The sequence below is a fragment of the Sorex fumeus genome, unplaced genomic scaffold (genome assembly GCF_029834395.1).
Source record: "Sorex fumeus unplaced genomic scaffold, SorFum_2.1 ptg000107l, whole genome shotgun sequence".
Classification (NCBI taxonomy): Eukaryota; Metazoa; Chordata; class Mammalia; order Eulipotyphla; family Soricidae; genus Sorex; species Sorex fumeus.
In genome coordinates, this window is record NW_026606164.1 from 374,637 (window position 1) to 396,331 (window position 21,695).

The window sequence follows — 21,695 nt, forward strand, 5'->3', positions numbered from 1 at the left end:
GCCCCAGTGCCCAGCCCGAGTCTCATGCCCCAGTGCCCAGCCCGAGTCTCAGTGCCCCAGTGCCCAGCCCGAGTCTCAGTGCCCCAGTGCCTGTCAGAGTCTCATGTCCCAGTGCCCATCCAAATCTCAGTGCCCAGTGCCCAGCCCGAGTCTCAGTGCCCCAGTGCCCGCCCGCGTCGCTGTGGCAACGGCTGCACTCACCCGCCTCGTCCACGACAGGCAGGGCCGACACCCGCCTGTCCACGAAGATGCTGAGTGCCTTGATGATGGGCGTGTCGGGGTGGATGAAGGCGATGTTGCGGTACGTGCCGATGCCCAGCGCCTCCAGGTTCTGCCGCATGAAGGCGGGCTTGGGCATGTCGCACATCTGGGGAGGGGTGCGGGCTCGGGCTCAGGACGGGCCTTGCTCCAGCCCGCCCCGCCCCGCAAGCCCCGCCCCTCCCTGCTGGCCCCGCCCCTGGACCCGCCCGCCCCGCCCCCACTCCACAGGCGCCCTCCCCCAACCCCGCAAGCCCTGCCCAGCTTGCTGAGACAATCTACCACATTTGCCACTTAAATTTCGCAGATTTTTAGACTTGACTTTTTTTTTTGGCTAAAAAGTGGGGTACAACCGTTACGTAAAGATTTTTTTGTAAATTCCCGAGTGCTGTGGCGTGCTAGGGGGCTGGGACATGATGCCATGACAGGGGTTGGACTGGGCACTGATCAAAGCACTGCCCTTAAGCCCTGTGCTCTCTTCCTCTGGCCCTGTGTCAATTAAAAATTTGTTTTTGGGGGCGTTTGGGTTATAATCAGAAGTCCTTGGGCCTTATTCCTGGCTCTGTGCTCTGTGATCACTCCGGGCCGTGCTCAGGGGGCACTGTGAGTGAGGCTGGTGAAGAAAACCAGGCTTGGCTACATGCAAGGCAAACGCCTTAACTCCAGGCCCCGACCTATGTGAAAAAATTAAAAAAAAAACTGTCTTGGGGGCTGGAAAGATAGTACAGTAAACAGGCCGCTTGGCTTGCACACGGTCCACATGCGTTCAGTCCCCGGCATCCTATATGGTGCCCCCTGCAGTGCCTGTGACCCCTGAGCACATAGCTAGGAGTAAGTCCTGAGCACCCTGGGTGTGGCCCGCCCCCAACAAAAGGACCAAAAGAAAAAAAACCCAAGAAAAATAAGTGTCAGAATTATTGCAAAGACGGAGCAATGATCATGCAGTGAGCGCAGTGACTGGTCGCCAGGACCTGCCTTCCTCTCCCTCCACCTGGGAGCCGGGTTGCGTCCTGACGCCCTGATCTGGACTCACAAGGTTCTCCTCTCCTGCCAAAACTCTGCGTCTTCCTGACACTGCTGCAGTTAACAAGATCATCTTGGGCGCTGCCACCTTTGACAACGGCTCTAAGCCCATAACTCCCACTGACAGCCTCATCAGGCACTCGGCCGTAAATACTGGCCCGATTTACCGATTTAGAATCTTTTCTAACGAGATGGGTTGTAAACTGCTTCACTTTCCCGTGTGTAAGGTACTCAAATTTATACCAAAAGGGCCCATGCTGGGGCCGGAGAGACAGGATGGGGGGAAGGCCCGTGCCTTGCACACGGCAGACCTGGGTCCATCCCGGGGAGCCTCGATGGAGCCCTGAGCCCTGCCAAGAGTGATCCCTGAGCTCAGCGCCAGGGGTGCATGTGTGGAAATGCCAGTGTGACCCCCAAACCTAAGGAGCCCTCCAAGTTCCAAGTGGTTTTATTAATTTTGGGTTTTTTTGCTGGCCCACACCAGATGGCGCTCAGGCCCACTCCTGGCTCTGCTTGGGGATCAAACCCGGGACAGCTGGGTGTAAGGCAAGCGCCTTTCCCGCTGTACTCTCTCGGGCCTGTGTTTTCTTTCTTTTTCCTTTTTGTTTTTGGTTTGGGGGCGACACCCAGAGACGCTCAGGGATCACTCTTGGCGCTGCACATAGAATCGCTCCTGTCAGGGAGTCCTACGGGATGCCGGGGCGCGAAACCGGGTCAACTGCGTGCAAGGCAAACACCCTCCCGGCTGTCCTGTTGCTCTGGCCCGTGTTCCCATTTTTTTGGGTATTCAGTTTGAAAGACGGTGGCATTTGAACTGGAAGGGCATTAGGGACGTACAATTCCAACAGCAGTGAGTGAGAAACTCAAGTGTAGAAACGGGGGCCTTAAAACAATCCTTTTTTTTTTTATTTCTATGGTGCCGGCCGACGGGGGCAACTTCCATGAAGGCCCTTGAAGCTGCGGCAGCCCCGTCTGGAGAAACACAAGCTACTCACAAAGAGCTGGAGGAACTTGAGGATCCTTTTGTGGGTGAGAATGTAAAGTGCATTCCCGCTGATGGGGTCGATGACGGGCAGTCGGTGGATCTTATTCTTGATCAACGAGTAAACGGCATCGAAGAGACTGCGGGAAGAGCAGCAAAGGGATTAGGAGCCTGGGAGAGCACAGCTGGCCGGGAGCCTGCTCGCTGGGAGGCTCCCACCCGGGGTCTCGGAAAGTTCTGGAAGCTTCCTAGCTGCGGAGAAACTCCAAGTGCAACTGGGAGCTACAGTTAATTCAAAACTGCTGAGCTATGGAGCAGTCGCGGGCCCTAGATTCAAATGGAGCCTCCAGTTTGCTCACCAGAGCTCTAGAATGTTCCAGAGGCTTCCATCCAAGTGAAGCTGCAGATTGATCCCTGTGTGCCCCAAAGCACAGAGAGGGGCTTTCCTAGCTCCAAGGAGCCGCAGTTCTCACCTGCCCCCACCCTGACTGGCCCATCTACCCTGGTGACATGCTGGGCCCGTGGATGGAGGAGGCCAAGCATGAGGGCAAAGACTCTTGTACCGCCCCAGAGACGGATCTTCGTTGTCAGAGCAGCCCGACATGTCCCCGCTTACCTGGCATCTGGAGAAATGTTCACTAGAGGCTTAAATGTTTCTTGTAAGTAAAGCTCTGTGTCGGGGAAAAGAAAGGCGGCAATTAATCCCAGGGCGACTGCTTTGCGTTTGTCACCAAATGAGAAACACGTGAAGGAGCGAGACTCAAACCTATTAAAAGCACAAATCAAACACACTTGATGGACCGAAAACTGCCGGGTAATTAGTTACGGCTATTTCCAACAACTTCCATGGTGATTTTAAGAGGTGGCTTTTGTGGAATAAAGAAATATTGAAACACAGCGAAACACAGCGATGCGGCAGCTGCTGTGAACAGCCTTATGGTGGCCGTCGTAAAAGCCAGGAGACAGCGGAAGGCAGAGCAAAGCCAGCAGAGGTCACCAGAATGCCACCAAGTCCGGGCCCGCTTGTCCTTTCAAATGGTCCCTCCAGGCTAGAAAACCCAAGTCCGGCCCGGAGAGACAGGACAGCAGGGAGGGCGCCTGCCTTACAAGCGGACCACCCAGGTTTGCTCTCTGGCAGCCCATATGGACCCCTGAGCACGCCGAGAGTGATCCCTGAGCACTGCTGGGTGTGTCCCCAAAACAAACAAAAGAAAACTAAAGTTGGAGTCAACTTTGTCCTGCCAATGTTCTCCACTTTTTTTTGTTTGTTTTGCCTTTTGGGTCACACCCGGTGATGCACAAGGGTTACTCCTGGCTCCACACTCAGGAATTACTCCTAGTGGTGCTCATGGGACCATATGGGATGCTGGAAATCGAACCTGGGTTGGCTGCGTACAAGGCAAACGCCCTCCCCGCTCACTGTGCTGTCGCTCCAGCCCCCGCTCTCCAGTTTTATTCTAATAAGCTAATGCTATAATAAATTATATTTTATTATTATTTTATTATTATATTATATTATGTCGGCCGCGCGACATCTTATCAGAACTTTTTTTTATGACATCTTATTGTCTCATTCCTACTTTGGACAAACTTGCAGGCTATCGAATGTAGCCTGCCCACAGGGCAGAGTCTGGCAAATTCCCCGTGGTGTACCAAATATGCCAAATACCAGTAACAATGATGGGTCTCATTCTCCTAAATAGCCTTGAATATAATCTCAGGGCTAGGATGAAAGAGACGTTACTGGGGCCTGCTCGAGGCAATCGACGAATAACAGGATGATGAAATGAAATGAAAAAAAAAAAATTACATGCCGGGAAATTCCTGGGATGCAGGAATAGCTTTTGCAACAAGTCATGGGAACTCACTTGCTTTACTGAGGATTTCACCCAAGGCCCTCAAGAATGTGGAGAGAGAATGACGACGAGGAGGGAGCAGTGAGGTCTGGTGGGGGAACACCAAACCCTGGTGTGCACCTCCCTCCCCAGGGGTGCGAGACGCTCACCCCCTCCCCGTCCCCGCCCCGGGCCCTAGCAGGGAGCCGCCACCCTCGGCCACTCTGCCCCATGCTTTCTGGTGTCACTCGACAGCTGGGCTCTGTCACACACCCCACAGGGAGCAACAGAGTTGGAGTCAGGTCAGGGCTTCAGCTCAGTCAGGCACCAAGGCGGCTGCGCCCGAAAGCACAGCCCAAAGCCGCCCCCAGCGGCCCCTCAGAGACCCTTCCCGGGTGCCCCTCCAGGCCTCTGTCATCCCTCCCGGCTGCCCCGTGGTGCCCGTTCGCCATCCCGTAGCCCAACACGGAGCTTTTCCCTCACACAGGACGAGCTACAACTGCGGACTTCGAACCTGACACATTTCTGAGCTGCTGGTTCGGAAACGGTCACTGTGATTTGGGGACTGCGTGGCCGGAATGTTCCAGTAGAAAGCAGCTGTGCGTGTTTTGTTTCCATGCGAACCCCGCGGTGCTCAGGGCTGACTCCCGGCTCTCTGCTCAGGGGACCCGATGTGGGGAGGGTCACATTTGGGGGGCAGCTGTGTCTGAGGCAGGCACCTTGTTCCCTGCGCTAGCTGCCAAACGTCTTGACGTTATTTTCATGTTTCTAGCTCGGGTCAAATCACCTGGCTCTACGCCTCGCCGTCACTCTGACTCCGGAGGCTTTCACGTCCAAAGGCGCCTGCAGGGGGTTCAGCGGAGCCCCCAGGGTAGAGGTGGGGTGCACTTCCTGCCCTCCCCGCCTTCCGCAGGGACTTGTTCTGGGGATCCCCAGAACAACGTGAAAGAACACGGTGCGCCCCACCCCCACCCCCACCCCGAGAAAGACAGAAGTTTCCAACTCAGAAACCCGGACAGTCTGCAGACCCCAGCAGGCCAGCGCTCACCTCTCCAGGTTTCTATCTTATGCTCTTCTAATTCATAAATCTGCACCTGCAACAAGAAACACCTCGTTACAGCCTCAACAGAGTTTAAAGAAGAGAAAAGGGAAAAAAAAAGCAGTTTTCTAATTGCTGAGGCACACGGCACCCAGAGGAGGGCAAATAAGGAAATCGTTGGGAATTCAAAGACAAACCCACACATCTAAGACCCGATGAACCCCGGCTGCATTATCTTTTTATATTAATTACAGGAAACTTCGATACACTTACGTGTACACACACACACACGCACGCATACACATGACACACACACGTGCACGCGCGTGCAAATCCTCTGCAGAGAGAAGATTTGACCGTCTTTTCTTCCAAAGGGTGACTGGTAGGTCCTGCATTAAAGTGAATCATTTGGGGCTGGAGCGATAGCACATCAGATAGGGCGTTTGCCTTGCACGCGGCTGACCCGGGTTCGATTCTCAACGTCCCATATGGTCCCCTGAGCACCACCAGGAGTAATTCCTGAGTTCAGAGCCAGGAGGAACCCCTGTGCATTGCCGGGTGTGACCCAAAAAAAAGCAAAAATAAATAAATAAATAAGTGAATCATTTTCTATAAGGGAGGAGTGTGAGAAGAGCTGAACTGAGAGATTTGGCGGGTGCTCCCTGGAGCCCTTCCTGTCTCCCTTTGTTTGAAATCTCACCACAGGGGCCAGGAGTGCTCAGTGGCTGAAGCACACGCTTTGTATACAGGGGCCTTGAGTGCAAAGTCTGGCACCACAAACAGTGCCCAGAGCACTGCTAGAAGTAATCCCTGAGCAGTGAGCCCCCAGGGACTCTGGGCGGGTCCCCAAGGTGGAAGGAAGGGCCAGATGGTTCCAGAAGCTGATTCCTCAGCACTGGGGCTGGGGCTGCTCTCAGGCTGGGTTGAGGCAAGAAGGGGTGGACAAAGGCGCTGGCAGACCCATGTACACGCAGGCAGATAGAGGCCCCTGATGGCAGGTGAGTGACGATTCCCAGGAGAGACGGGGAGGCTAGGCCCTGTCCCCAGCAAACCCTGCGGGCCTGGGGTGGGCGCAAGACGGCCAGGTGGAGACCCCCACGCCCTCTGCCCCCGCCCTCAGGGCTGTCGCTGTGGCAGCCAGCGGACACTGAAACACCTGCAGCGAAAGAGGCCAAGCCGGAGGCTGAAAACTTCCGAAACCCAAGCGGGGAGACGGATGCTAGAGACCCAATGCACGGGGCAGGACGAGATACCCCAGAACCAGACCTGGGCCCTGCCTGCCACACTGGACCCGGGAGACGCTGCTGGGGGTTGCCACCCCCCACAGTCCCTCTGAAGCCCGGAGTGGGGAAGGGGAGGACTCAGGGACCCTCCGACCCTACAGAGCAGCAGAGCCCGGGGCCTGGGAACGGACCCAGACGCAGCAGACCAGAGCGTCAGGGCGTCCCTCCGTGGAGACGGGGCAGGGCACCCCGGGAGAACATGAGGGCGGCAGGGGCTGGAGCCGGGGCTGAGGGTGCCAGGAGCCAGCAAGGGCCCCGTGGCGACAGCACATGCGAGCTGTCCTCTGCCAGGGGCTGACCACGGCTCGTCTTACGCTGCAGGAGCCCAGCCGATGGGCGACAACCCTACCCAGCTTTTCCTTTGAACCCTCACTTCTTTTTGTTTCGGGGTCACACCTGGTGGTGCTCAGGGCTGACTCCCGGCTCTGGGCTCAGAGGTCACTCTGGAGGGACTCAGGGGACCCTATGGGATGTCGGGGATTGAATCCAGGTCGGCCACATGCAAGGCAAGCGCTCTCCCCACTCTCTTGCTCTGGCCTTTATTTCTCCGTTTGGGGGCCGTACCTGGCTGTCCTCAGGGATCTCTGTGGCAGGGACTGGGGGACCCTACATGGTGCTGGACAGACCTGGGTGGCTGCATGCAAGGCAAACACCTTCCCCACGTCCCGTCTCTCGGTTCCAACTCTTCACTTCTTATTTCTAGTGAATGTTCTGGATTCCCGGCACTCTGCTCTGGCCACCTGGGGGCCGACTCAGGTCATCTGCACCAGGGCCCCAGCCTGGCAGCGCCAGGAGCAGTGGCGCTGGCGTCACACACTCTCCTGCAGAGACACAGGCGGCGGCAAGGGTCTGCGGGCATCGGGCTTGGAACAGCACTGCCGGCACCGCGGGCACATGGGACTCCCAATACGGGACATCGGGAGCACAAGCTTGGGCACCCCGCCCCCTGCGGGGACCGTCAGTGGGTCTCAGGCCTTCAGCATGGGCCGGAGGGTGGGGGGGTCACTGCGCAGAGATGGCGAACCCCGAATGGAGCGGGGCCTGGACTGGGACCCCCGGCCCCCAGCTGCTGTGAAAGACGCCCACGCTGACTCGGGCCCTCCACACCTTGGCCCAGGGCTGTCGCCCAGCCTGAGGACAGAGCCAGGGAACAGGGGGCAGGGCGGGACCGGGTGTCACATGATCAGTGTCCTCACCGCACACACAGAGATGGGCAGAAAACACCTGGGTGGACACACCATCAGGCGCTGGGACCCCTGAGCGCATCTCCTGTTTGTTTCTTTCCGGGTTGTACCCGCAGTGCTCTGGGGCCACTCCCAGCGGTGCTCAGGGGAACGTGGGATGCCCGGGACAAAACACAGGCCTCCCGTGTGCAGAGCCTGGGGCTCGTCTCTCTAGCTCTAATCGGTAAATCAGTTGGGATGAAAGGCCCACCTGCAAAAATCATCCAGGTTGAACCGCGACCACACGCGTGGCGCTCAGGGCCCCTCAGGTGGTGCCTTGGGGGAGTCGTGCGGCGTGCAAAGTGTGTGCTCCAGCCAGCGTGGGACCCCCACAGCCCTCAAGGAGGCCTTTCGATGCCAATAGGGTGGGGGTGGCTTTGGGCAGAGCACGTGCCATGTATGTGTGAGGCTGGCTGAATAATTTCCACACACGTGCACAGATACGCGCGCGCGCACAGACACACACACACACACACACACACACACACACAGAGCACGGCAGAGCACAGCTAAGGATGCATATTTGGAAACTGAAATAAGCCTTAAGTTTCACAGTAGCATTTTCCGGTTCACCCACAGAAAATGAGGTGAAGGGGGAGAGGGAAAATGGATCCTTCAGTACGAAGGAATACACTGTGTATGCACTTGGACGGCAGCTGCTCTTTAATATTTCAAGTCTTTTTGGCTACTGCGGAGGTTGTGAGTGGGTCTAGCAGGCTTCAGAACACTCTGTCCGCTCAGCGGCCTCTGCCGTGCTGACGATGCGAGTCTGAGAGCAGAGCTGTGAGCAGGGCGAGCTGGGCCAGCCTGTCCCCTGGCACTGCGGGGCGGCAGTGTTGGCCCTGTCATGCCCAAACAGTGGGGAGCGCTTTCACAGCCTCCAGCCAAGTGCCTCTGAGATCGTTTTTTTTTTTTTTGCTTTTTGGGTCACACCCAGCAATGCACAGGGGGTACACCTGGCTCAGCACTCAGGAATTACTCCTGGCGGTGCTCAGGGGTCCATATGGGATGCTGGGAATCGAACCCGGGTCGGCCGTGTGCAAGGCAAACGCCCTCCCCACTGTACTATCTCTCCAGCCCCTTGAGATCGTGTTTTACGAAGAAACTGTTTTCTACATCTGTACAGGAATGTTTTATGCGGGGAGGGTTTGGCTCACACCTGGCCATGCTCACAACTTACTCCTGGCTCTGTGCTCAGGGGTCACTCCTGGTGGTCCTGGGAATCTAACCACAGATGACTGCCTGCAGGGCCAGAGCCCTGCCCACTACACTATCTCTCTGGCCCCTGCATAGGAATTCACTAAGCAATATTAACCAGCACGGGGAAGAACTGAGGAGACCCTTTGACTTCTGAGATACCCCAACCAGCCCCAGTGACTCTTCATTTCCGGCCCTTCTCCACCTCTGAAAAACCAAACAGAGAAAAACTCGCTCCTCAAACAGCACAACCAGGGACTGGAGCAATAGCACAGCGGGTAGGGCATCTGCCTTGCACGCAGCCAGCCCGGGTTCAATTCCCAGTATCCCATATGGTCCCCTGAGCACAGCCAGGCGTGATTCCTGAGTGCAGAGCCAGGAGTAACCCCTGTGCATTGCTGGGTGTGACCCCCCCCCCAAAAAAAAAGAAAAAAAAAACTTAAAAAAAAGAAACAAAACAGCACAACCAAAGCAAACCAGCCGTGAGAACCATCTCGGCTGCGCGTGGGAGAAAAGTCCACGTGGTTCCCAGGCCACAGGTCACAGAGGCAGCAAGGAGCGTGTGGCTCCACGCCAGAAGTGGGGCAGGCCAGGGCACCTGGCTGAGAGGTGGGCACAGGTCCCGTCAGGTGGCAGGGGGTGGGGACATGCTGGAAGGAGCGGACCATATCCCGTCAGGTGGTTGGGAGCAGGGGCCACGCCACGTGGCGGGGAGTGTGAAGTGTCCCCCCGCCAGGGCTGGAGGAAGGGACATGCCACGTTTCGTGGTCCAGAGTGGAGACCTGCCATGCCACATGGCTGGGGTGGACACACACGTCCCGTGACACGGACTAGGCGCACGTCACTCCCCATGGTTAGGGATGAGTGGGGATATGCCACGCCGTGAGGCCAGCAGGAGGGCATCGTGGAGTGGTCAGTCTTCCTTTAACTGGCAAAAAAACCCCAAAAAACGACAACTGGACTCTGTCCATTTCCATGTTGACTTCTTTATTTCTGCTTGTTGTTTTGGTGGCAGGGCCAGAGCGCAGTGTCCTGAGGTGGCCGCGTCTGCGCGAGGCTCTTTCCCACAGGGGCTTTTGCTTTCTTTAAACCACAGAGGATGTTTATGCTCATATAAATAGGGCGCGTGCCCTGGGGGAGGTCGCCCCCCAACTGCCCACCCCTCCAAGCACCTTCACCCACACCTGCCCCCCACCTCCCCTTCTCGTCTCTGCAGGGACCACAACCATGGGGTCATGTGGACCTGGGACCTGCTCTGTGCTGAGGCTTCTAGAACATTCTAGGAGTGGGAGCACGCGTCACTGTCCACCCACCCAGAACAGAAGAGAGAAAGATACTAACACCCAGAAATGCCCCCAGAAATGCGCCCCCCACAGCCCCGTCCACACACAGCTCCTGCCCCCACACTTACCATGGGAGATTTATAGTATCTATGTAGTATATTTATGAAATCTGTAATCGTTAGCATTCCTGCAACAAAGAATTTCATACATTAAAGGTAAAACCACGGAATATAAACTTTCCGTGACAAGCAAATGAAATATTTGCAAGAGAAGCACCACGACGGCGTTGAACAGTGCCAGGCACGGCTGCAGGCATTATCGGTCAGCCCCTGCGGCCATCGCTTCCACCCGTTTTCCTCAGGAGACTGAAGCCCTGGACTGCACATACCTAGCAAGTGCCCTGCCGCGAGCCACACCCCGACCTTGCACCTGCTGATGCCAGCTGGCCAGGCTGATGCTCAGCGCAAGGCAACATATCAGAGCAAAAGCCCAGGGGTCGTGAGACATCACTGAAGTCTTTTTTTTGGGGGGTCACACCCGGCGATGCCCAGGAGTTACTCCTGGTTCATGCACTCAGGGATCTCTCCTGGCGGTGCTTGGGGGACCATATGGGATTCTGGGACTCGAACCTGGGTCTGCTGCGTGCAAGGCAAACGCCCTCCCCGCTGTGCTATTGCTCCAGCCCCAACATCACTGACGTCTTGAGGCGACAGGAAGGAACTGCCAATACTTTAGCCTTTGGTTGGGCCACACCTGGCGGTGCTCAGGGCTGAGCCTGGCTCCGTACTCGAGGATCCCTCTGGCGGGTCTCGGGGAACATGTCGGGGCCGGGGGTCAAAGGTAAGCACCTTCCTGCTCTCGCCCCACTCCAGACCGATCCCTGTTCCTTGTGGGGGGGTCACACACTGTGCTGCGTGGGGTCATTCCCAGTTTGCTGCTGTGGTCACTACCAGTGAGTGGAGTAAGGGGACCATGTGGAACTGGAGCCCTTTTGGGAAGCCCCCCTTTTTTCTAGCACATTCCAGAAGCTCCAGAAACGATACCTCTGAGGCACAAGGATTATTTTCTCAACACCCGTTACCCGTTCTACCAATGAGACTTTTTTTTTTTTTTGCTTTTTGGGTCACACCTGGTAATGCACAGGGGTTACTCCTGGCTCTGCACTCAGGAATCATTCCTGGCGGTGCTTGGGGGACCCTATGGGATGCTGGGAATCGAACCCGGGTCAGTCACATGCAAGGCAAACCCCCTAGCCGCTGTGCTATTGCTATTGCTCCCCAAGGAGGCTTTTAGCGGTCACCGTTTCTGAACCTACTACCGGCCACCCAGACACCCGGTGTGTCCAAGATGCAGAGATGCCACCTCTCCCTGGGGAGGGGTGTGGAACCGGAGAGAGAGAGATGCTATCCACCGTCTGCCTGGCACGATGAGAGACTGGGTGTCTGGACCATCTCGAGAGCTGAAGCTGGGCTCAGAGTGCCACAACGGAGTCAGCCACATTGGTACTGTCCACCTGTCCAGGCAGACGGGGCATCCGCCGAGGGCAGGGCAGCCCCAGGTGTATTCACGGGCCGTGAGTATTGTTCAGAAACGGTCCCGGCACATCCCCCTGTCGCCTCCCCTATGATCCGTGGGCCTGGCAAAGGCCACACCCAGCCTGCATAATCCAAGCTGAGGGCGTTGGGAAGAGCACGAGGCCGGGACCCTCCTTCCCTGGGGGCCAAGTCCCCATGCCTGCACTGGCTCAGACACCCTGGATTCTCAACTTTTCTGTCCTCTGTTCCCGATTTTGCCCGGAGCCCACGTGGCTTACCTACAAAGCTTTGTTTTTTGCTCTCCCAGAGGGGTGCAGCCCGGACGCCGTTGGCTACCAAGGCGAAGAAGGCCTTTTTAACCTGGGGACAGGGGAGAGAGAGGGTACACGCGTCAACCGGACGTTCAGCCAGACCTTACCCAGGACCCTGAGAAACAGTCAGAGCGGCTGAAAGTGGCCCAGTTCATTCACGCGAGCGGAACGCTGTCAGGTCACACGGAAAGCCGTGCCGACCTGGGCCGACTCGGACAAATGACTTCCAACACTTCTGTTCTTCTTGTTTCTTTCTGGAGATCCTTCTCCATGGAGTCTGGCCGACGTGATGTCCCCGGGAAAGGGAGAAAGGCAGGAGTCGAATTCCCCCTGCACGTGTCCCAGAGGGACCTGGGAGCCATGTCCCCAGCCAAGCCAACCTCACACGGAGACTTCTCACATGTGGTCCGGTTAGTGACAGGAAGACGGACTTTTTGATGGTTCAGCAGATGCCAGGATGGAGGTAGGTACCACCCCCCATTTTTTACTGAACTGACCTGATTTACAAGACCATTAACGACAGCTCCATGCAAAGTACTTCAACAACACATCTGTCCCCAACTGTCCCCAGACCCTGACCCCAGGCACCCTCAATCCTGCGCACCAGCCCTCCCGTTCTGTGGCTTTCCATCATTTCTTTTTCTCCTGCTACTTTCTTCCTCCTTTTCTCCTCCCTTTCTTCTCTCTTTTCTTTCTCTCTCTTTCAGCAGCTCACTATATATTTTACTTTGCTTTTTGGGTCACACCCGCCAATGCTCACAGGTTACTCCTGGCTCTGCACTCAGGAGTTACTCCTGGCAGTGTTCAGGGGATCCTATGGGATGCTGGGAATCGAACCCGGGTTGGCCGCGTGCAAAGCAAACGCCCTACCCAATGTGCTATCGCTCCAGCCCCCTCACTATATTCTTTTAAGCTCAAAAAATATTTTTGTTTTATTTCATTTCCAAGCATCCCCCCCATTTCTGTTTTCATCAATTCTCATTTTCAAAGCCTCGTCATCTGACAAGAGAGCTGATGTGATTTCTGTCTTCTTGGTCTTACGGGGACATGTTTCGTGACCCAGCCTGGGGTCAATCTCGGAGGACATCCAGGGAGAAGAAGGGAGATATGACTCTTCTGGGTCCAAGGACCCTGATCTCTCTGGTGGCCTGTCTCTCCCTGCGCTTTGCTGCTGTCATGTTGCCTAACTCATCAATCTAGCAGTGACAGTGGGACAGTTATTTTAAAAAATTCATTTATTTATTTTGCTTTTTGGGTCACATCCGGCAATGCACAGGGGTTTCTCCTGGCTCATGCACTCAGGAATTACTCCTGGCGGTGCTCGGGGGACCACATGGGATGCTGGGAATCGAACCCGGGTCGGCCGCGTGCGAGGCAAACGCCCTCCCCGCTGTGCTATAGCTCCAGCCCCCAATTGTTTTTATTTTTGAATTAAGCTCCTGAGCTTGGCCACGCTGCCACAGGGGCGCCCCAGTGGCCCCTTCCCGAGTCCCCTGCCGCCGTCCTGCTGTCGACACTGTCATTTGGGCTCAGTGGCCGCTGCCTTGAATATTTTACGGCTCCGTCAAGTGAGTGCGATGTAAATGCCAGGACGACTGAGCTCAGAGAGTTTCTACCTGGAGATCAGTGACGTTCGCCCTTGAAGACTCTCGGCCATGGGGGCATTTTCCCCTTCCCTGCCTCCCCCTCTGCATACCGCAGACCCCAAGCAGCAAAGACCTCGGCGGGAACTGCGGGCTCTGAGCCTTCGTCCTCCGCACGATGGCCCAGATGCCCCCCCCTGCCCCCAGCTCCCTTCCTTCCCGGCCCCCCCCAAGCGCGGAACGGGGTGAACCCACCTGTAAAGTCGTGTCGAAGACGACGAGCTTGGAACTAGTGGGCACGATGTCATAGCACCGGTGGGACCTCATGAAGCGCATGTAGACGCCGCTCTCCGACTCTTCTGCTGCAGGGGGGGGGGGCGGGGGGGGGAGGCAGGAGGGCAAAGGTCAGCAGTGCGGCTGCAGGGGGCCCCCGACTCCTCCCACGGCTCTCAGCTCTCAGCAGGCCTCGGCCTGCTCACCCCATGTGGACCCCAGCAGGATCGGATCCCTGGTTTACAACAAACTGGCAGGCTACCGAATGTAACCTGCCCACGCAGCAGAGTCTGGCAAACTCCCCGTGGCGTACCCAATATGCCAAATACCAGGAACAATGGTGGGTCTCATTCTCCTAACTCTGAAAGAGCCTTGAGTATGGCACATTTTAAAAAATCTCAGGGCTAGGACGAAGGAGACGTTACTGGGGCCTGCTCGAGGCAATCGACGAACAACAGGATGGTCGTGATCGTGATCAAGGCAGGGCTGCGGCCGCCCCCGTAGGTATAGGGAAGATGAGAAACGGGCTTGGGGGGGTCTGAGGTGGGGGCTGAAACCCACTAATCCAAATAGAGAAAAACGATCTTGGTGCGTGTAACCAGAACCAGCCCCCAGTCCACCTGAGCATGAGACCAACCCCTCCCCTCTGGACACTCTAATTCTTCCCTCTGGTCACCCTCTCTCTCTATTTTTGTGCTTTTAGGGTTGCTCTCAGCGGTGCTCAGGGTTCCTCCTGGCTCTACACTCAGGCAATACTCCTGGCGGTGCTCAGGGGACCATATGGGTTGCTGGGAATCGAACCTGGGTCAGCTGCATGCAAGGCAAATGCCCTACCCGCTGTCCTATTGCTCTGGCCCCTCCGGTCACCCTCTAGGGGTCTCTCTGGTCACCCCCTTGGGGAGCCTTGCGAGCAGCCTTGAATCTCGCTGTCCCTGCCCTGGAGGCATGAGTGACACTGGGGACGGAACTCGGGGCCTTACATGCAAGGCACTGGCTCGCCTGATCCCGTCTGCCTGACAAAGAGGTGTGACGGTGCCCGCTGCCTGCTGCCCCAGGGTCAGGGGTGCACTCAGCACATGAGGCTCCAGGGCACAGGACGCTGGGCACACACTGAGCACCGGGCGAGCGAGTCGTGGTACCTGAGGCCCCTCGGCCTACAGACTCTCTCTCCGCCACGATCCGACACGTGACCCGCTCCCAAGCACATCACTCAATACTGACTTTATTAACTGCGCTGTCTGTCAGGACCGGGACTGAGTTACTTCATAACTGGAGCTTATACCGTGAAAGGCAGATTTCTGTTTGTTTCTGGGCCACACCTGGCAGGACTGGGGAACCCCGAGGCGCTGGCATGAGCCTCCCACACGCAGCCTCGACCGCTCTCCCAGGCCGAGGACAAACTCCATTAATTTAGTTTTCTTCGCTGCCCCTGCAAGTGCTCAGGGAGTACTCCCGACTCTGTGCTCAGGGATCAGTCCTGCCAGGCTCAGGGGACCATCTGGGGTGTGGGGGTTGAATCTAGGTCGGCGGCATGCAAGGCAAAGTGCCCCGCCTGCTGTGCTATTTCTTGGGCCCCAATGACAGATCTTAAAACAAAACCACCCCAGATTTCATGAAAGATTTCTCCCAAGGGCCAGGGGCGAGGTCCTTGCCTACCCACGCATCGAGCTAACCCTGGTCTGAGCCGGGCACCAAACAATATCCCCCAAGTACAGCCAAGAGAAAGGGAGGGGAAGAGAAGGGAGAGGGAAGGAGAACGAGGGGAGCAGAGCGGAGAGGGAGGAGATTAGGGGCTGGAGCAACAGTACAGCGAGGAGAGCATTAGCCTGGACGCGGCTCACCGGGGTTCGCTCCCCGGCACCCACATGGTCCCCGGAACCCATCAGGATAATTCCTGAGCGCACGGCCAGGAGCACTGCCCGGTATGGCCCCCAAACAAAACAAAACAAAAAACTGAAGGAGAGGGAGAGAGGCAGGGAGAGGGGTACCAGACTTGCTTCAAAAGAATCCGTGGGGCTGGAGCGATAGCACAGCGGGTAGAGAGTTTGCCTTGCACACAGCCAACATGGCCAACACAGGTTCGATTCCCAGCACCCCATATGGTCCCCTGAGCACCGCCAGGAGCAATTCCTGAGTGCAGAGCCAGGAGTAACCCCGAGCATCGCCGGGTGTGACCCAAACAGCAAAAAAAAAAAAAAAAAAAAGAATCCATAAAGTGTCAGAGAGGCAGCAAGGCAGGTTGGGCCTTTGCTGGCATGCAGCCGGCCCGGATTTGGTCCCCGACATCCCCGGCCCCCCGTATGGACCCCTGAGCCTGCCAGGAGTGATCCCTGAGTGCAGAGCCAGGAGTGAGCCTGAGCTTGGCTCAAAAACCAAAACGGGCTGGAGCGATAGTACAGCGGGCAGGGCGTCTTGCACACGGCCGACCCGGGTTCTATCCCCGGCATCCCGTATGGTCCCCCGAGCACCACCAGGAGTAATTCCTGAGCACAGAGCCAGGAGTAACTCCTGTGCATTGCCAGGTGTGACCCAAAAAAGAAAACAAACAAAACACTGAGCTTAAGTGCGACCAGTGGCCAAGGGGACACGAGGCCCGTGTCCTGGGCACACACACCCCAGGACTGCCCAGGGCGGCCACTACAGGATGCCTCGAGCTGGCTGGGGGGCAGGTCAGGCTGGCTGCTCCAGGCAATACTGTCTGGGGCCACACGCCCCACAGTCCCCCAAAGCCACAGACCAGTGAGAGCCAGCCGGGGCCCGGGGACTGGACTCAGGCGTCTGGCAGGGATGGAAAGCTGCCCCCCAGTTCTGAAACATGACGGGGGCCCCAGGCAGAACTCTGGCATGGGGGACTTCTGGCTGCTCCCGGCGCTGCAGAGTTGGACGTGTCTGGCTGGACTGGGACTGGGCGTGCATCACCAAAGGTGATGAGAGAAGATGGAAAGTTCTAGAAAACTCTCCCCTTCCAAGCAAATGCGGCCTGCATTGTGGTGATGTGCCCCCGCCTGGCCCCCAGACCCCGCGCACAGCTGAGGGTGCCCCTGAGTTGTCCGTCACCCGGGGCCCTTGCCAGCCCCCGGCCTGTGGGGTGCGGCTCAGCCTCTTCCTGGGCGGCCAGAGCACCCAAGGACCAGAGACGGGACCCTGGGGCTCCGGGTCCCGCAGCACCTCCTCAGGGCAGTGGCGTGCAGCTCGCTTCCAGCCAGCCTGAATCTGAGGTTCTATCCTGACTGAAGCCCCTGCAGTTTCACGCACAAGGTCTTTGGGAAGGGGCCAGGGTCACCCTGCGGGCCCCGGACTGCCTCAGTCATCAAGAAGAACAAGGAGGTGGGGTGGGGTGGGTGGAAATCCCACCATGGACCAAGAGGAGCTGGTGCTAAGACCCCTCGAGGCAGTCAGCCCCGCCCTCACGCCTACCCCCACCAGGCAAGGCTCAGCTGCCACGAGGGGATGCCCACCAGGGGGCACTGCCCCTACAGCATGGCACGGCTGCTACAGCATGGCCAGGCTGGACACCCGCCAGGGCCTCTCAGTGAGGCTGCGTGTGCCCGCGTGGCCCGGGCACAGACACAGCAGGTCACAGCTCAGGTGTGTGCATCCCTCAAACACCAGGTCCCTCTCACGGGGACACGACTGCCCGAAGCAAGGGCATGTAACAGATAAGGGACTGTGGCACTGGGCCACACTGCTGAAGTGGCGGAACTGCCACCCTAGTGAGGGAGCCACACCAGAGACCCCCACCACAGCACCGTTACAGAGACCCCACCACAGCACCCCGACCACGAAGACCCCCACCACAGGACCCCAACCATGGAGACCCCACCACAGCACCCCAACCACAGACATCCCCCACCACAGCACCCTGACCACGAACACCCCCACCACAGCACCCCGACCACAGAGACCCCCGACCACAGCACCCTTGATCAGAGACCCCTGACCACAGCACCTCTGATCACTGCATCCCTGACCATAGAGACCCCCCACCACAGAACCCCTGATATAGAGACCCCTGAACACAGCACCCTGAGCACAGCACCCCTGACCACTGTACCCCTGACCACAGAGACCCTCAACCACTGCACCCCCAACCACAGGGACCACCCACCACAGAGACCCCCAACCACTATACCCCAATCGCAGAGACCCCAATCTGAGGCTCCCAACCAGAGAACCCCCAGCCACTGCATCCCAACTACAGAGACCCTCAACCACAGAGACCCCCCTACAGGATCCTAACCCAAATACCTGGACCACTGTACACCCCGACCACTGTATACTCCAACTAGAGTACATCCCTGACCACCAAACCCCCCATCAGAGTACCTCAAGTTCTAACCACAGCATCCCTGACCACAAATATCCCCAACCACAGTACCCCCACCCACAGCAACCCTGGTCACAGATACCCCAACCACTGTACAACCCCAACCACGCATACCCCTGATCACAGACACCCCTAGACACAGCACCCCTGATCACAGACACCCCTGATCACAAATACCCCGACCACAGTTCACCCCTAATCACAGCACCCCGATCACAGATACTCCCAACCACAGTATACCATCCACGGCACCTCTGTCCACAGAGACCCCCCAACCACACGACACAATCACAGCATGGCCAAACACAGCACTGGTGTCCACAGATACCCCTGACCACAGAGACCCCCCAACAACAGATACCTCCAATCACGAACAACGGCAACCACGAACGCTCCCAACAGCAACCCCCCCCCCCGACCATGGATACTCCTGACCATAGGACACCCCTGACCACAGATACTCCTGACCATGAATACCCCAGACCATAAAGACCTCAAACACAGATATTCCCAACCACTGATACCTCCAACAACAAATACCCCCAAACCCTGATACCCCCACCCATGGATACCCTAACCACTGATACCCCCAACCACGGATACCCTAACCACGGGCACCCTAACTCACTGATATCCCCAACCATGGATACTCTAACCACAGATACCCAAATCATCAATACCCCCAACCACCACCACAAACACCCTAACCATGGATACTCCCAATCACAGATATCCTAACCACTGATGCCCCCAACCACGGATACCCTAACCATGGATACCCTAACCACGAGTACCTTAACCATGGATACCCTAACCACAAATACCCTAACCTCGGATATCCCTGGCTACAGTACCGTCCTGACCACAGATACCCCAACCACAATAGCTCTCAGCAGATAACCGCGAACTACAGCTCATCTCCCCCGTGCCTCTGAAGGGCATGCTGGCGGGAACCCCAGCGCACACGGGCCTCCTGTTCTTGTTTTGCAACCGTGAGGAGTGGAGATGAGAAGACCCTTGGCAAAAGGCCTGGCAGGGGAAGGTGAGGGGACAGACAGCATGACCTGGTGACAGGGACGGGCAGGCTGCATGGCGGGACATGCCACTAAAAGGAGGGGGCATATCACAGTGTCCTGATGCCGAGAGAGCCATGCGTGGGAGGTGGCACCGTCCTGCAGCAGAGTGGGCAGGGGTGGTGGGGGTTAAACCCACAGCTTGAGAATTCAAGAGCACCCGCCTGCCAGGCCTGGCCTCAGCAACGGGGCAGTGGCAGAGGCGGGCCCAGCACCCGGCGTGGGGGACCCGGCACCCAGAGACAGGGCAGCACGCAGGACCAGCCCGGGTGATGTCCCCTCCCCACCCCACACCCCGGGGCCCGCCCAACCACGCGACAAAGCTGGGGCTGCCCCTATGTTAACTAGCACACAGCACCCAGGGCTTTGAGGTGCTGGGCTTGGTACTGGGCAGCACAGACCTGTGGCTTGTGCTAAGTGGACTGTCCTGAGAGCAAAAACAGCCTTGACATGAGGGTCCTCCACCCTGCCTGCCCCCATGAACCCAACGTGTCCCCAGGAGTGATAGCACCGGGGTCCCGCCTGCACCCACCAGAGCGGGGGTGGGCGAGGGGGGCTGAAGCATCTGCTGGGGGGGGTGGAGAGGTTGCAGGGGGCACCCGGAGACCACGGGGGGACACAGTGTAGCATGGGAAGACAGAGACTTTGTGGGGGGCACCAGGTAAGCCCATGGTCACACGTGGGCCCGGGGGGACACGTGGGTCTGGAGACGTAGATGCCCCACAACTCAGGCGGGGGAGGTGGTGGGCAGGGGTCAGTGGGCAGACAGGCCCCCGCCGCCCGCTCTGCCCCTTGGCTCGCTCGAGGCCTCACTTCTGGTGCTTGCTCCCGACAGACTCGCGCGGGGCCTGACTTACTCAGAGACACAAAGCTACTTGGTGACAAAACTGAGCGCCCCCACATTACCCTGTGTCCAGGAGGGGCCCGGCAGAATGGACACCCTGCCCGGGAGCAGGAGGAGAACGAGCTGCGGCGGCCTGGGGAGGGGGGACGCGCCCCCCCCCCCCCCCATGGAGGATTCCACGGGCTGGCGCAGTTTCTCCCTATTTGGGATGAGAAAGCGACCGAGAGCCCGGGACGACCAGGGAGCCGCCGCCGCTGCCGCCGCCCCGACACGCCAGCTCAGCCAACGGCCTCCACGGGCTTTATGAACGTTATGCCTCCTCCAAGAGTTTGACAGGGTTATTTGTGGGATCGGTAAGCTCGAAAGCAAGGGCTGCACTCCCGATAAAAATAGATGGGTGAAACGGGAAATTCCCTTTTTTAGATGTCTAGCTCAATATCCTGACACGCATCCCAATGGCAGAAACAATGCGGGGGGTGGGGGGGAGCAAAAACCCAACCCCCAAACCACTTGTGTGTCTGCTTGGAGAAATGCAACGTCATGAAGTTAATAACTCCAGTGAGAAGCCACGCCCTCGCGCTGTGTGGAAAACATTCCCAATGTTAGCATGCAAAGCAAGGCCTCCCAAACGCCAGGACCTCGCTGCACCGCTCGGGCGGACAGCTTCCTGGGGGATTTCTCTGAGACACCCACCGCAGAGGGATCATCTAGTAGGATCCCCCAGACACTGAGACGAGCGCCCGCTCAGACCCTGGGGAAGGAAGGCACAGAGAGGTCAAGTGACTCCTCAGGGTCACACAGCAGCGGCGCTGAGCCCAGGCTGGGCCCGCGTCTCTCTCTGGCGTCTGTGCCCAGTGACTCTGCAAAGTTTAAACGCGATGGACACTGGGGGTGAAGGGGCATCGATCGGAGACCCCTGGGTCCCCGGCACCCCGCTGCGGATATTCAAAGTCTTCTTGGAAAGGGCCATCACACCACACCGGCCCTCCAAACGGAGGCAAAATGTGACTTGTGGCCAGGACAGTGCCACGGATCCCGTGCAGGACACAGAACCCGGGTCCAGCTGCATGAACTGCAGTGAAGTCCCAGCGACGTTCTGAAAGGTATCAAGTCAGGGCTTGTGAAGAGGGAGGGGGCGCAGACTTTTGGGGGGTCGTTAATGCAAGCATTATCTCCCAGCAGAGCTGCCCTCCCTCTCTGTCTCTCTCTCCCTCCCTCTGTCTCTTCTCCACTCTGTGTGTCTCTGTCTCTGTCTCCCTCTCCCTCCCCCCTCCCTCCCTCCCTCTCTGTCTCTCTCCCTATCTCTCCCTCTCTCTTCCCACCTCTCTCTCTCTCTCTCTCTCTTCCCCCCCCCCCCCATCTCTCTCTCTCTGGGCTGCCATTCTCCGGCTGGCCGGGCGCTGCCTGCAATCGAGCAGAGGGATTAGAGGTGGCACCGGGCCCGGTGCGCACATGGTACACGTGTGCCCGCGGCTTTCCCCATCCTCCGCGGCAGGAGAAGTCCCCGCACGAATAACGGGCCCCCCCTGCCCGCGGCCACCGGCGTCCTCGGCCCCTCCCCCTGCCGAGCCCCGAAACTTTCTCCCGGGGCTCGCGCGACCCCGGCCCGGCCGGGAGGAGGAGGAG

At 57.9% G+C, this 21,695-nt stretch overlaps 2 protein-coding genes across 6 annotated transcripts in view; both read right to left on the reverse strand.

Moving 5' to 3' along the window:
* The window catches only part of RHEB (Ras homolog, mTORC1 binding), a 239,322-nt gene that overhangs the window by 43,885 nt on the left and 173,742 nt on the right, over positions 1-21,695 (reverse strand). The window lies entirely within an intron of this gene.
* PRKAG2 (protein kinase AMP-activated non-catalytic subunit gamma 2) overlaps positions 1-21,695 on the reverse strand; it is a 110,932-nt gene that overhangs the window by 7,132 nt on the left and 82,105 nt on the right. For 2 of the 4 annotated variants that reach the window (XM_056134794.1, XM_056134796.1), the window contains 7 exons: positions 13,808-13,911; positions 11,937-12,018; positions 10,252-10,310; positions 5,147-5,192; positions 2,880-2,934; positions 2,277-2,403; positions 202-367 (listed from right to left, as the gene is read on the reverse strand). In XM_056134794.1, the coding sequence (XP_055990769.1) occupies positions 202-367; positions 2,277-2,403; positions 2,880-2,934; positions 5,147-5,192; positions 10,252-10,310; positions 11,937-12,018; positions 13,808-13,911 (639 nt within the window). Of the gene's footprint in view, positions 1-201; positions 368-2,276; positions 2,404-2,879; positions 2,935-5,146; positions 5,193-10,251; positions 10,311-11,936; positions 12,019-13,807; positions 13,915-21,695 lie in introns of all 4 variants that reach the window. The other 2 variants (XM_056134793.1, XM_056134795.1) reach the window with 1 other exon arrangement.